Raw genomic sequence first — 15938 nt, forward strand, 5'->3', positions numbered from 1 at the left:
TTTGGGTCCTGCATCCAGCAGTCGTGTTGTGAATAATGATCCCTTCTTGAGTGCAGCATGCTTCATTTCTGTTTGCAGAAAATGATGGCGCTTAATCTCAAAAGCATATTTCCTGCAATTTTTTTTCATTTCAATTTTTTTTTTAAATTTAAGTACTGCAGAATTAAATTTGAAATTAAAAATTACCAAGTTTTAATTTCCCAAGTTATTTTGTTGGGGATCATTTTCTAAGTAACAAGCACACCATGGTATTTCAGGGTCTTTGGGGCTTCTGGAATCATTAGAAACATCTCATTTGTTTCCTGAACAACAGAGACTGGTTAGAAAATAAAAATAGGAAAAGCAAAAGACATGACCAAGCTGAACACCAAGTGATTGCAAGTCATACTTCAGTTATATTAAAATTGAATTTCTTGTGTCCTTGGGAGTCATATCAAGGAATTAAACCAGATCTGCTTACCTGGTGACAGCCAGCATGGGACCAGTGACTGGCCTGGGGATGGCTCTGCTTTTCCTTGCTTTGTTGTACTGTGGGTTCCAGTTGGTTGCTGCCTTTTTGTTTGGTTTTTTGGGACTTTTTTGGTGGCTTGTTCTGTGTTTATTTTCTTCTGAATTTATTTTTTGTCTTCCTGATTGGATCATTCCTCCCCTCTGCCCCAGTGACCGTTTGTACTTTGTCCAGAGCGTGGTGCTTCAGGAGCTGCCTCTGGCAGGTCGCTGCAAGCAGCCACGTTCCAGCCCTAGTTTTGATCACAGATTAAGGCCTGATGTCTGCTTTTATCAGGAGCTGAAGCGCAGTTATCAATGTGAAATGACAAATGTAGATACCAATGCCTGTTCTCATTTTCCATGGCTGCTCCAGGCGTGTTTCCTGTTGTGGGAAGCAGAAATCCATCCCTGCCCTTGGGGCCGGGTGGTGCCCACCCCGCTGGGACCTGCTGGAGGTGGGTGCAGCCTGCAGTGAGGACAGGCTCCTTGCTCGGGTCCCTGTGCTCGTGAGGGTGAGCTCACCTCCCAGGGCACAGCTCCTTGGCTGCTGTCCCTGCCCGGGTTTGGTCACTGCGAGGCTGTGTCACGAGGCTGCTGGCACACACCCACCCTGCCTGGCTGTCGGGCAGGGGGTCACGCTCACGGCGAGCAGGGACACTCTGGTTCACCTTGCAGGCTTTGCTTTAGGTCCTGGTGTGAAGTTTGAGGTTTTGGGAGGCTGAAGTCCTTGTCCTGTGGCTCCCCCATTTGCACACAGGCTGTCCTCTCTCCAGTCCCCTGGGGACCGGTCCTGGTGGGACCCTCACCCCGCTCTCCCGGCACTGAGCTCGCTCTGTGAACCTGTCAGGGCTTTGGGTCGAGCCCGTTGTGATTTGAGCTTGTGTTAGGAAAGCAGGTGTCCCCGTGCTGAGCAGGGCTCCCGTGGCACGGCTGGGGGTGCTGGCAGTGCCCGGCTGGCACGCAGCTGACGTGGCTGCCCCACCTGTGCTTTGCACATCCGGCATCGCTGCGGGATCTCATCTCCAGAGCCGGCAGAATGCAGCGGTTGCCATGGAAACCGTGGCTTTGGTTCCCGTGGCAACCAGCCGGGGTTCACACACGGCTGCTTCTTGCAGACAGAGGGGCTGGCCGGCATCGGCGGGGCTGGGGCTCTGCAGGGCTCCGGCAGGTGCTGTCACCTTGGAGGGTGCAGGCAGAGGCTGGGGACACTGGCCTGGAGCTGGGGGAGCTGGCTCCTCGCTTCCCAGCCCGCAGGCTCTGCTCCACGGCAGCAGCTCGGGTGGGCTTGGGGCGAGTGCTGGGTGAGCAGACTGCTTGTGGCAGCTGAGGAACGTAGGCAGTTTAGCAGTGTTCAAAGTAGGAATGGCCAGAGTTGATAGGAGTGATGGAAAATCCCCAAATCCTACAGGTGAGCGCCTTGGCCAGTGGAGTTTTGGTAGCTGGGGCTGTTTGGGTTCCATTTAGGACTCTGTGGGGACAGCTTGTTCCCCAGCATCCCTCTGGTCCTGGTTGGAACGTTTTTGTAGACAGGCTGGTGGATTCTTGCTCCTGCTGTGAATCTCCTGCACCATGGCAGTCCCAGCAAGAATAAGATCCTCAGGATGCAGGGTTTTTTCCATTACTTGTAGGAATCAAAACTGTGCAGCAGTGGAGAGCCTGAGCAGCTGGTCTGGTCTGTGCTGGAGCTCCTGCAGGTCAGTGGCAGCCAAGGACCCCCTGGCTCAGCATGTCCCACTCTCTGGCACCAGCTGTGGTCCCCAGAGCAGAGTGTTCAAGATTACCTGGCTCAAAATGGCAAATCGCTCTCCTGGCTGCTTATTGATGAGGTATTTTTAATCAGCAAATGTTAGAGAAGAAAAGAGCTGAAATACGCTTTGGAAAACTCATAATTGAAAGTGTGTTTTTAAACGGCTAATAAAATGTTTGTGAGGGGAGCTGTGTAATAAGGCCTTTTAAACCTCTCTGATGGCAGCCGCAGGGCCAGCAGCATTCCTGAGGCAGGTGCAGGAGGGCGTTGGGGGCATTATTTCCAGTCTTGACAGGAGAGTGAGCAATTTAATTACAGACAGCTATAAAATGGAAAATTCTTCGCAGTGACAAATGACTGTTGCTATACAAGGAGAGCAGGAGGTGGTGTATGGTTTGTTTACCAGATGATGACAGGGAGGTGCACACAAGGACCAGACAGTGGCTCCAAACCAGCCAGGACAGTGGGCACAAAGGGGGAAGAGTTACTGCTGGAATTGTCAGGCCTTTGCTGTCACTGCAGTCGTGTGGTCTCGCTTCGGTAATCCAGGTGGATAAAGGCTGCCAAGGAGCTGACAGCTACAGGAGGAGAATCACATACCCTAGGGGAGCAAAAGCAAACCCACGTGTGGATTCTAATTTGGTTGCTGGTGTTTAAATAAAAGAGGAAGGGACTCAGCACTGCCCCTGTGTCCTTGTCCCCGCTGCCAGCTGCCCAAGGAGCAGCCCTGCTGTGCCCATGCAGTGGTGCTGCCAGGGAGGGTCAGGCCCTTGCTCTGCTGCAGAGGCTCCCTCAGCTTCAGCTCAGCAGAGCTGACAGTGTTCAGAGTGGGACATACCTGCTTTCACCAGAGCCACCAGTTGATTTGCAAAGCTTCCCAAGCATCAAAAGCCATAGATGGATTCACAGGACTATGAGGAAATCCATTTTTTCTTCCTGGGGTAGCTCAGCTTCCCCCTTTGCACGGCCAGGGCCTGCTCTTTTAAGTGATGCTCATGTGGAATTTTTTTTAAGTGCGAAAAATAAGAGAGTTCTAAAGTCGTAGCTTCTGTAGGTTCCTCACACTGCAGTGTAACAGTTGCCTGGGCAACCAGGGTTCCCAATTGCTTAACAAGAAAAAAAATGCTACAGTGATGGAGATGCAGACGTAAGAAGGAAGGTCTGTGCTGGAGCCTGGTGGTGCAAGGAGCAGTGTGGGATGGGTGCCTCAGTGAGAGGCCCCCCCAGCTTTGGGCTGCCCTCTGCCAGCAGAGCAGAGCCCGGGGGGCATGCCTGGCCTCTCCCTCAGCAAGGGGGAAAACAACACAGGTAACCTCAGTGATTCTTCTGCTGTGGAGAAACAGGGTCAGTATTTCATGAGCCAGGTGAAGTGTGTGTCCTTCAGGCTCTTGGCAAGCTCCTTGACTGTCACCCCCGGTGCCAGCAGCAGATGTGAACCCTTGCCATGTCCTTCCCAGTGCAGGTGGCTCAGGTGGCAGCTCCTGCCCTGCAGCTGCCCCAGGCCTCTGCCTTACTGAAATTTCACATTTCGAAGGAAAGGTGATTGGGCATTTGTATTAATTTCTTTTATCAGAATTCAATTCTCAGTTGCTGTGGTGTTTGTAGTTTTAGGGTCCCCTCTGCCCTTTTCAGTGCTACCATTACATGCCCATTCTGTTGGAAAATTGCAAAAACTTGGGTATGGGGAAAGGTGTCTTGTGTGGTTATATGTTATTTTAAAGCATCTGGTTTTGTATTCATGGGATCCATGGTGATAGTGCTGACAGAAACTCCTGTTTCAGAAAAACATCCTGGGTGTCAGTGGGTGTCTGATCTTTCGATGTGCCAGGGCAGGTCAGTGACCACAGTCCAGTGACTCAGGGTTGGCTGTCACTCTGGACTTTCTGTTGACTGACGGGAAATCCTGGCACCTGATGTGGGCAGGATGATTTGCAGAAAATAATCTGCCAGGAGGCGGTGCCAGGAGCTGCCTGTGCCCGGGGTGCCAGCGCTGTCCACACCGGGAGAGCCACGAGGGCACGGGCTCCCTGTCCCTGTCCCTGAGCAGTGCTCTTGCCCCCAGGGACACTGCCAGTCCCCCCAGAGCCTGGGGGCGCTCTGCAGCCACGTGTACCTGCAGAGAGTGGGGCAGGGAGCTCAGAGGAGGGCAAAGAGGGCTCCAGTTAATCCCACCCAGTTCATTATTAGGCCAGAGCAGCTCAGCCTGCAGATCTGCCTTACCAAGTGAGCTCTGGTGAATTGCATCCCAGAATAGGTTTGGAAAGATGAGCAGTGCCTCCAGCCCATCTGCTGCTGCAGCCTCCCCAGCAGCTCCCCTTGCAGAGCCCTGCCCCAGCCCTGGAGGAGATGCAGACCCTGCAAGGGGCTGCCGGGAGCTGGCACCCAGTCAAGGGCTGGGACTGCTGGCACCGAGGGAGGCAGAGCCCAAGGGCTGGCCTTGGAGCAGTGCCATGTCCCAGAGCCTGTGGAGTGCCTGCAGAGTGACACAGTGAACTCCCTGGCTCTCTTGGCTGGGAGACTCCTCCTGGTGCTTGCTAAGGGTTTGCCTGCCTTCCCAGTAATTAAAAGTTTGTAACTAATTAGCAGCTGCCCTGCTCATACTTTGTGGTGGTGCTTTCCCCCAGTGCTGGGAGTCTCCTCTCGCAGCAGGGAGTGAAGCCAAAGCTGCTTGGATATGCGTGTGCTGTGCCTGCTGCAGTGCTGCTCCTCCTGGGAGCTGCTCCTGGTCTGTCCTCTGCCCTGCCTCAGAGCAGCTTGGGGAGATGCTGCAGAGAGGGACTGGGCTCATGTTTCACAGCAGGTTTAGCCTCAGCCTTCCTTCTACTTGCCTCTTTCCTGATGACATAGTGAGGGGCAGGCATTCAGACAAGTCACCTGCAAATCTTCTTGTGTGTTCAAACCTGATCTGGGAGCATGCACCTTCCTCCTCACCTGCCCCTCTGTCCCTCCCTGTGTCACCCACACCCTGTGCAGGGCAATCAGAGCACACACAGCATGTGACTTTTCTGGGTCAGGCAAAATGCTTTGGCTGCACTTGATAGGAAACAGACTTTAAAACTGGCCTGTGGATTTGGGCCTCAGCCACGTGGGGATCTCTGGGCTGCAGGTCAGGGCTGGTGCAGAGCCAGGATTCCAGGAGTCCCCATCCTTCCTTCCTGGCTGTCCCCATGGCTACCTCCCTGCAGTGGGCTGCTGGCCTTGCCCAGGACAGAGCTGTGGGGTCGTTGGTCTGCCTGCTGCCTGGTTTGGCTTGAAAAGCAACAGGAGAGAAAGAGCTGCCCCCTTTGCATGAAAATCCTCTGTTTTGAGGAGCTTTTAGCTGATCTGGAGGGAGAGGAACTGTCTCCATTGGCACACCTGCAGTGGTTGTGCCCTGCTAACACACATTGTTTGGCTCTTTTAAAAATACTTCCTTTGTTGTTATTACTGGGACAAAGGTAGCAGCAGGAGCTGCCCCAATCTGTGTTGCCTTAGGCTGCATTAAAGGCTGGCTGAGCAGGCTGTGAGCTGCAAAGCTGTGAGCTGCAGCACCAGCAGAACTGCTGAAAGGCGTGAGGTCAGGCTCTGATTGTACTCATTCTGGAGAACCTGAGAGAGAAATAAAGAGATGTGTTAGAGAAGACCATGGGCCTGGTCCTCTGCCAGGTGTGGGGCTTGCTTTTGAGCTCAGTGCTTGCCAGCAGTGAGGGAGCAGGAGCATCCGTGTGGGCTCTGTGTGGCTGGTATTTTCAGAACTGTGTGTGGGATTCAAATTCCCAGTGGTGAAACTTAACTTCAGAAAATGGAGAGTCTATATGTGCTTTTAGAGATTTCACTTAATTTTGTCTCTTATGCATATAGTAAGTGTGGCCCTGGGCTGGGAGACCAGGTCTCTGACTGTGCAGTGCTACACTGGCTTAAAAACTCACAGAACAGGCCTTGGAATAGTTGATCCCCCTGGGGGATGTGGTTTGTGTTTCCCTGCAGTAGTGCTGGGCAGTGTGGGACATTCTCTGTACTGTGCTGGCTGCTGCAGCAGCTCCCTGACCTTCCCAATGGATGGGCATTAGCAGGAGAGGACAGCAAACACCCTTCCTTCCTGTTTGACCCCAGGATTTCCCCGTGGTGCAGGGCTTGTTGGTTCTACCATCCACCATCTCCTCTAGGTCAGGAGCTCTTGCTGTGGCCTGTGTTGCTCAGAAGCTCACCAGTACTTCGGCTTTTTCCTTCCTTCTAAGCATTTCCATTTTGGGGGTTACCAGTTTTCCCTCAGAAAGCAGAAGGCCTGCAACTAGAGCAATACTTTGTGTGCCAGCTCTTGTCCTTCCCCTTCTGCCTGAATTTGGCAGTTGTAGATATAACTGAACACATTTTACACCAGCAAAACTGGCAGTATAAAATCATGAGCTGTGGACACGGGAGTGACCAGATTAGTGTAGGTTATTCTTGTCTTTGTTCTCATTATATTTCTTTTTCTTCTCTCCGGCTTCAGACTTTAAAGAGGAAGGAGAAGGAATACGAGCACGAGATGGAGCGGCTGGCGAGGGAGAAGATCGCTACCCAGCAGCGGCTGGCAGAGCTGAAGAACGAGCTGAGCCAGTGGATGGATGTTTTGGAGATTGACAGGATTATTCGACAGACAGTTCAGCCAGAGGATGACCAGGCATCTACCTCGACAGCATCAGGTACCCATGGTTGTTCTTTTTTTCGTAATGGTCTTGGAAGGTCATTGGAGTGGTGGGGATCTTCATTTAGCAGCATTCAGAATAAAGTGAAAGGTTTTGGAGGTTTTGTAATGATCAATGTTGTTAACAACACACTGCTGCTCATGTGAAGTAAACTGAAGCTCGTGCATCAGTGTCAGGCAGATACAAAGTGCAGGTTTGCACATCCCACCTGATTGTGGAGATAAATCCCTGCTTTCCAAACTTAGCTTTTTTCTTGCACAGCTCTGCAGCCCTGCTCATTAGAAGTGGGCATCCTGGAGTGTTTGTGTGGATGTGGGAGGGTGTTCAGCACATACAGAAGAAGGATTTGGTGCAGGGAGGATCACCAGAGCATTTGGACAACTTAACGAGCCTTCGCATTGTGTGAGGAGGATTCACAGTGAAGATGAAATTGCAGTAATGGATATCTGACATGAGGTTCCAGTGAGAAGTTTCTGTGAGACAGGAGAATGCATGCTTCTCTCCACGCCAGGGATCTGCAGCAGGAGGAGCAGGCAGTGTGTGGATGTAGAGCTCTCCAGAGACACGGAGGTGTAGCAGTGCACAACCATTCACAGCAGTTCCTTCAAGTCAGCATTTGCTCTTGACATGCCAGGCAGATGACATGGCAGGTTCTGGGAAGGGAAAACCTGAGTTTGTTCAGGCTCATCACCTCTGGTGGTAGGAGCAGGCTCCAGGTGTAGTCTGGTGGAAGTTGGGAGCTGCAGTGCTTTGTGCCAGCTGTTCCCTCTGCAGTGGCCTCTGCCGAAAGCAACCACATCAATCTGCTGCTTCCCAGAGCTTGTGAAGGGGAAGTGTCTTCCTTCTGTCTTCCTGTGTTCCTCTGCTTCTGTGTCTCCCGAGATTTTTATTCTTTGCTGCATGACTGGCACTAGAACAGGCAGTGCGGGGTGCCAGGCTTGTCTTCCTGATCTCAGGGCTAGTATATTCCTGTTTTGCTTCCTTAGTTCCTGGTCTGGACAAGAGTCCATTCTCCAGAACCAGAGGAGAGCCTTGCTGCCATGTTTCTTCATGGCAATGTCCTTCCTGCTCTGGGAGCAGGAGTGGTGCCAGTCAGTGGAACACCTGGCCAGGAAAGGAAACCCTGTTCCTCTTCCCAGAAGGACCCCACTTCAGCCCAGACAGCTCAGCCAGGTGCTTTGTGTCAGCCTCTGCTCATGGTGCTCCTCTTGCCTGCCCAGTGAGACATCTCAGCCTGTTGGCAGCACCCAGCTCTAGCTGGTTTTGAGCTGTCACACTTGCCTGGCTCCGGGTCCTTGGCCCACAGGCAGTGAGGAGAGGCCGTGCCATGCCATGCCATGCCATGCCATGCCATTGTGCCACCAGCCTGTGGCTCAGTGACACCTCCTGCACATCTCTTCTGCTGGTGCTGTCTTGTAGGGAAGCTCGTTGGTCCAGTTCATGCTCTGCTCGCGTTTTTATGGGAGTTTCTTCCTTTCGTGTTTTCCAGAGGGTGAAGACAACATGGACGAAGATATGGAAGATGACAGGCCAGTGAACTCATTACCAAAACTCACCCAGCGCCAGCACCCAGAGCTGCTGAAAGCCGTCCCCCCCAGTGCTGCTGCCCCCCTCCCCACGGTCCTGCCCCCCCACGTGTCCATCCAGCAGAAGCCCCACGCCCAGCCCTCCCTGCAGACGCAAGCGCTGGTCCCGCCGCAGGCGATCGTCCCCGCACAGACTCACATCGTGGCGGCCTCGACCGTGCAATCGACTGTTATCGCGCACACCGCCACCACCCACGCCTCGGTCATCCAGACTGTCAACCACGTCATTCAGGGGCCACAGACCAAGCACATCGCTCACATTGCACCTTCCACGTCCAGCCCCGTGCAACTCAGCACCGCCGCTCAGCCCATCGGCCACATCACTGTGCACCCGGCCGCCATCAACCACATGGCCCACCTGGGCCCGCAGCTGCCCCTGTACCCCCAGCCCGTGGCCGTCAGCCAGCCCGTGGTGAGCCACATCGCTCACACCATCTCGCACCAGCAAGTGAACGGCACGGCGGGGCTGGGCCAGCCGGCCGTGGTGGCCAAGCCGGCCGTGGGGACGCAGGTGGTGCACCACCCGCAGCTGGTGGGGCAGACGGTGCTCAACCCCGTGACTATGGTGACCATGCCGTCGTTCCCGGTGAGCACGCTGAAGCTGGCCTAGCGGGGCCGGCTCCGTGCCGGGAGCCTTTCCTGAGGAAACTCCGTACATTCCAAGCGCTGCGGCGCGGCAGAACGCCGGCGCTGGCCGGGCCGGGCCGTGCCGGGGCCGCCGGCGCGGGGCCGCGCCGCCGAGAAACTTCAAAGACAGTTGTCGATGGTGATTTTTTTTCCTTTTATGTGTAATGAGTGAACTATGGATATGATGTTCTTAAGACTTTTAATTTCGCCCTCTTACGTGTTGCTTCTTTGTAGAATAAAAATTGCTGATCTCTTTATTGAGACATTGCGTAGAATGGGAAAAAAAATCATAGAAGTCTATATTTATATATATGTGTGTATGTGCGTGTATATATATATGTATATACATATATATATAAATATAACATTTGAAGGCCTTTTGTAAGGTTGATTATTTTGCAGGATTATGAGACAAAATTCATTTTTGGAGGAAGAAGCCAGAGTGTCCTCTCTAAACAAGAAACTATAAGATAGATAGTTTGGTGGACCAGAGTACAGTGACAAAAAACCCCCAACAACAAACCACGAGTCAAACCATGTTAAAGGTACTTCCCATCGATATATTACATTTCAAAAACCATCTAAAATCACTGTGACTTGTTATGGCATTTTAAGGAAATTCTCTGTCCTGTCTAATAAAAGGAAAAAGAATACACAACCAGACTTGATTTGTCGGCATTTTATAAATTACTTGATTTTATGTCAAAACAATACTGGTTTTTATTATTTTAATGATTGACAGTGCTTTGTTTGGATGTTTTTGGGGGATTTTGTATTTTGTCTGGCTTGGTTTGCTGATGCAATAATTGGTTTTGCAGATCTCTGTGCATGGCGTGGCCCTGGTCAGGGTCCCTCCTGCTGGTCCGAGCTCCCCCCAGGTTTCTTGGGTTTGTTGTTTGGCAGAGGCACACGCTTTGTGCTGGCAGCTTGCAGGGCGTTTCTGTGGCCTGGTGAGTGGAACCTGGGACAAGAAGACAGAGAAATGAGGTGGATTTGCTGCATGGGTTAATGTTTGTTAGTTTGCTCTGCCCTGGCCACGCTTTGGTGCGGGAGCCGGTGGGTTTGGGAAGGGGTAAAAGGGGATGTGGTTCCCTTCCAGAGCGCAGGCAGTTCAAACAGCTGTGTTCCCTTTGCCAGGGAAGCAATCTCTCTGATGCAGGATGAGGCTTTGCTGCAGGAGATTGTGTGAGAGCTCGTGTCTGACAGTGAGGCGTGCACCAAAGAACCCTCATCCCTCCCTCAGGACCCTCCTGTTCCCCCTCCCGGGGCCTGGGGCACATCCCAGAGAGCCAGGAGAGGAGGAATGCTGTTTGGCTCTGCTGGAACTGCCAGCCCAGCCTGCCCGGGAGGCTGCCTGGCACGTCTTGTGCTGCTCGCTGGTTTCTGGTCCTTGCACAGGGTGTGTAGCTGCTGCTGTGAATGATCTCCATTCTGTCTTCCTCTTCTTAAAACAAGTATTCCACAGTCCTTTCTGCAGGCAAAATGCTGCTGTAGCCAGCAGCTGTTCTCCCAGGGCAGGGTGGGAGGATGCTCCCATGTGTGCCCAGGAGCTTTGGGAGAGGAGGAGGAGGAGGTGGCTGAGCTGTGTCCAGTGTGGGGCCTGGAAAACAGCATCCATGCTCTGCCCAAAAGACCTGTTGATTCTAGCAGGACTTCAGCCTGTTGAGGACTGCTGTGAGCAGTGTCAGGGATGTAATTGAGAACGTCTGCCTGCTCCGTGCTGTCCCCAGTTAAAACTGGCCTGGAGGCAGGAGAAGTGACTGCAGAGGTCAGGGGTGATTGTGCCTTCTGAGCAGGTGTCACTGGGAATTGTGTGAAGTCTGTTCATAAAGCCCCAGTTACCACTTGTTTTATTTTTCTTTCATGCATTCTTGAGTTCAGGAAGGTCTTGGCTGTGCTTGCCAGCACAGCTCCTGCAGAATGGACAAACCTTGAAGGATTTCTCTCATAGAACCCCATTTAAGCAGATCATTTGTTCTCATTCCAGTGCATCATTAACACTGGGGATTCCCAGAATTGCCAGGACTTTGTTGTCCTCTGTCCCTGCAGGTGCTTTCCCAAGGAGGCCACTGTGTGCCAGTATTTGAGAGAGAGGGTTGGTTATGGCTCAGTTTCTCCTCGTCAGAAACTCCTCAGCCTGAGTGTGTGCAGCAGGGTCACCTCCTTCTCAGGAGGGAGGGTGGCCTTGCCTTCTGCAGCAGCCTCAGGAGGGGGAGGACGTGTGCTCCTGCCTTTTTGTACCGTTCCAACTCACAAAATCACAAATTCTCCTCACTGAAGGAGAAGGAGCCAGGTTGGGAAGGGGCTTGGTGCAGGAAGGTGGCCAAGCCCCAGGGAGAAGAGCTTGCTGCTGGGTTACTGAAGGGGCTGTGCTGTGTGCACAGGGCTGCTGCTGACCTCAACTTCTACTCCCTTATGGTTTGGAGCAAAGAGTGCCCCTGCCTTGCCCAGGGCTGTGTCTTGGCCAGTTTTTCTTGCCCCTTGGAAGTGGGCCATGCAGTCTGTCTGTCTGATCCCCTTCGTGGGTGTTGGCCCCCATCAGGAACCCCCCCTTGGCCCGCCGGGGGCTGCTCCAGATATCCTGTGTACCCCTGTTCCCATCTGCCTGTGTCAGGGCTACCAGAAACATTCTTTGGGATTTTTCTTTTTGTATTTCAAAGTCAGCAGACTTCTCTGTATTCTGTGGGAAGAAGAGCGGCCACAGCCCTTCCTTTTCCACTTCTGTTATTCCTGCTCAGAAACTTTGGATTTACACTGATGCTCTTAGAAATCCCGTTCAGTACTGTATGACAAGGGGCACTTTAGGAATGTCTCTCCTCCTTTGATATATGTTTTCCCTATGGAGAAAGCTATATATAAATATATATGTACACTTGGGGATTCATAAGATCTCATTTGTCCCCCAAAAAACCAATAAATATGAAGTTTACAAGAAATCTCTTCTGTTGTTGAATAATAGTAGTTATTGGTAACCATGCCACAGAAACAATAGAAAATGGGGTTTCTGCATAGTAGTTTGAGAGGGTTTTCTGTCCTGTCCCCCCTGGCTTGGAGCCTGTTGGTCAGTGCAGGTGCCCTTGCAGCCCACACTCTCCACGTCCTGCTGCCAGCAGCCAAATTGTGCTCAGCAGCTGGAGCTGTGCTTGGAGCTCAGGCAGCACGGCCAGGGGTGTTTGCAGCTGGGCAGATGTGTGGGCACTGTGGCACAGAACCCTGGCTGGCCACGGGGAAAGCTCGTGCTGGGCTGTGGAGCCACTGCCAGCCCAGCCAGGGGGCAGAGAGCCCCAACTGCTGCTTTAATGTGATCCTGGAAGAGCTCTTAACGCTGACACTTCAGATACAGGAATGCAATCCTGACCTCACCAGTAAAAATTTGCCAGATCTGTGTAGTTGATCTTAGGAAGGGAAGATCTGATTTCCCGCGGTCTCTGCAGCTGCTTGTGTGGGATCCCAGAGGGATCAGCGGGTCCTGTGTCCCTGGGGGCACCGTGGGGGCAGCTGGGGACCCACATTTCACAGGGGGAATGAGGGCTGGAGCCAAGCTGCTGCCGTCGGGGGTTTTCTGCATGTGTGTGTGTGTGTGTCCATCTGTCTGTCCGTGCTGGGGCCGAGTGTTGGGTGTCAGAAGGGCTCCAGTGTCACCCCTGGCCCCTGGCACGGCTGGGTTTTGTTAGGTTGAGCAGAGCTGGACAGAGGGGACGGCCCTTTGCAGAGGCCTCTGCCCTCGAGGTGCCCAGGGCACGTCCTGAGCCTTCATCATCCCACTGAGCCGGCTGCTCTGGGGCTCCTTGTCTTTTTTTTTCTTTGTTTTATTTCAAAGTGGCCTTCTGTAACAAAAGAAACAAAAAAAATGCCTTGGGTGGTTAGGTGGAGGTGAGGTGTCGCTGCTGTGTCGGTGTCGGTGTGGTTGTCCGTGCACGCCTGCTAGATTCCTGTAGACATGCAATGCAAGGCTTATTGTGTCTGGTTTTTGTACGTAGCCTGTGTCTCTTTGGACTGGTTTGCATCCTGAGGGTGTTTTTTGCGTTTAAAGAAAAAACAGTGAGAACTGTTCCAGGCTGGGTGGGTCCAAGGGGCTCGGGGGAAGGCGTCTCCTGCCCCGTGGGATGATGTGGTCGGTGCTTGTTTGGCCCCTTTCCTTTCTGTGAGGGGTATCAGTGATTGTCCCCACTGGCAGGGGGTGAGCAGCCTTGGCCAGATGAACCAGGTGACCTCTGCTTACCTGAGCAGGACTTTGGCTCAGCCCGTCTCGGTTCAGGCACTCGCTTAATTAGCTTAATTAGACATGTGGCTGCTGCAGAGGGCTCCTGGAGCTGGTGTGGAGGTGGGCAGCTCTGGGCACTCACAGGTGAGGCTCCTCTGAGACTTGGCATGTTTTTTTCTGAACAGTTGTTCATTCCAGTCTTACTTTGATTCTAAAAGCTATGGGGGTGAGGAAAGGAAAACCCTCATACTTATGGCCTGTTTTCCATCCCTTGTTATCATTTGGAACAGATTAAAATGGATTATAACACTGTCTTTAGGTTATTTTCTCCCTGAGTGAAACATCAGTTGTTAGGAGCAGATGTTTAGTGTTAAGGAAAATAGGCTGTGGGTAGAATCAGTCATGGCTTCTTTCTGTCCCTGTTATACAGCACCTGATAATCCAGACTTGAACTATTAAAATAGCAGCCTGAGCCCAGCACTGGACGGAGCAGTCGTGGCAGAGGTTTGGCTGCTCCCAGGCTGGCTCACTCCTCACCTGAGGCTGCTGAAGTGAGGAGGGCAGGGCAGGGCAGGGCTGTTGTGTGTGAGGTTTGGTGGGAAGGGGCCGTGGGACGTCACGGTGCCCCTCGCCAGGACACGGCTGGTTCTGCTCTAGCTCTGGATGAGGCCCGTTGATTCACCCTCGTGCTCTGAGTGGGGATCTGAGTGTGAGGGAGCGCTGGGGCAGAAGCCACCACCAGGGAACGGCCCCGAGCCCCCAGCCCTGTGCTGGGCTCGTCCTGCCCAGGCTGTGCTGCTGTGGCCGCTGCTCCCGTGGAATGCCTTACGGATACGCCTTAACAACCTGAGCCAAAACGTGCTGGGGCTTGGCAGAGCGAGGGTCAGGGACGGGCTGCGACCACCCAGTGATTTATTGGCTTCTGGCCAGGCCCCAGCCTGGGCGTCGCTGGGTGAGGAGCGTGGTGGGAGCGGGGACCCCCTGCTCTGTCACTGCATGTGACCTCCCCCTCCTGCCTGAAGCATTTATTTATTTATTTTACCTGGCTGTGCTCCCCGCGTTAGGAATGTGTCACTGGAGCTGCTGCCATCGCTGGCCTGGAGCCCCCGTCCCCCCCTGCACCTCAGAGGAGCCCGTGCCGCGCTCACCTGGGCAGGTGCAGTCTGTGTTTACAGTGAGGACGTGTCACTGTGTTACCAATTTACTGAAATACTGAATATTGACAAACTAGACTGTAAAGATTTTTATGTGTTTGGATACATCTGCTACGTGAAAAAGCAACTAATTTTGTACATATTGTATTTTTACTATTCAGCTGTACAATACTGGCTCTTCATGCTCCAGAATTTAGGTATCCAACATGAATGATATCCATGTAATAAGCACTTGCCTGAAATAAATATAAAAATGAAATAAACATGCACTGAAATGGGAAACGGGTTTCTGCGTTTGCTTCCCTGTGCTTTGCAGGCAGATCCCTCCCTCTGTTTGTGACTCCCCGGTGCAATGCCGTCCCTGTCCCTCCCTCCCGGCCCCGTGAGCGTGTCTGGGGCCAGCCGGGCTCCGCAGGGACAGCAAACCTGGCAGCTTCAGGAGCCTGAGAGCTCGGGGAGCTCCCGTGCCCTCCCTGCAGAGCCCACCCCGGCCCTGCGGGGGCACGGGGGTCCCCCAGCCCCATGGAGCCCAATAGAGCAGCCCCTCGAGCCGGGACTGTCCCAGCCCCACCGGGGTCTCGGGTGGGCTGGGCTGAACCCAGACCTGCCTCACCTGGACCTGTCTCTCCTGCAGGTGCTGAAGCTGCAGTCCCAGGCTCTCCCTCTCCCTCCTCTGCAGCAGGGACAGACGAGGATGATCATCCAGCACGGGGCAAGGCAAACCCCAGCGTGGTTGGGGCAGCAGGTCAGGGGCTGGGGGGCTCTAAAGAACTGCACTGAAAATCACTGAGACTGTGCAAAGGAGATGTGGGGACGTGTGGGAAGGACAGAGGGACAAGAGGCAGTGTAAGCCCAGCTGTGGTGCTCAGGTGCCCTGCCCACCCCAGTCCCACTGGGTGAGTGCAGAGGGCACAAGGACACTGAAGTTTATTTAGGCCAACATGTCCTTGGATGCACTTCATAAAGGGCTGATCCCTATTGATAGGGATAAATACCTGATTAGCTGGAACGAGGGGTGCTGCACCCACCCCAGCACACAGAGGCCTTTGTTGGGCCTTTTCATGGTGGAATGGGGAAATGTTCCCCAAGTCCCCAGGGACTCATCTCCAGGCAGACCTATTTAGCCGAAAAACCTGGAACACTGCTGCAAAAGCTGCCAGCAGCAGCCAAGCACCAGGTGAGACTGAGGAGGGACCATCCCTGCTGCAGAGGAGACACAGCTGGAGGAGTTTACAAGGACTGGGAGTGATGGAGGAGGATCTCTCCTCAAAGTCCAGCAGCTCAGCTGGATTCAGTGCAGCTGCAGCACAATCAGGCCTAAAATTTCAGGATGAAACTCTTACTTAAGACTTGTGATAAGCCTATTTCTGTTCCTGGGCTGGGCTGGCTCAGGCTCAGCTGGTGGGTACATGAAAACTGCCCTAAAAGTAATTTAAGGGACCTCGGGAGTCTACTTAATGGTGA

General features: G+C 53.2%; 1 protein-coding gene across 1 annotated transcript in view; it reads left to right on the forward strand.

Annotated features, from left to right (window-relative positions):
- The window catches only part of MNT (MAX network transcriptional repressor), a 34871-nt gene extending 20115 nt beyond the window's left edge, over positions 1–14756 (forward strand). Inside the window, exons 5-6 of the mRNA XM_041425344.1 lie at positions 6708–6900; positions 8393–14756. Of these exons, the coding sequence (XP_041281278.1) occupies positions 6708–6900; positions 8393–9099 (900 nt within the window). The 3' untranslated portion in view covers positions 9100–14756. The remainder of the gene's footprint in view (positions 1–6707; positions 6901–8392) is intronic.
- Positions 14757–15938: the final 1182 nt, after the last annotated feature.

This window comes from Onychostruthus taczanowskii, unplaced genomic scaffold (genome assembly GCF_017590055.1).
Source record: "Onychostruthus taczanowskii isolate IOZ18803 unplaced genomic scaffold, ASM1759005v1 scaffold89, whole genome shotgun sequence".
NCBI classification, from domain to species: domain Eukaryota; kingdom Metazoa; phylum Chordata; class Aves; order Passeriformes; family Passeridae; genus Onychostruthus; species Onychostruthus taczanowskii.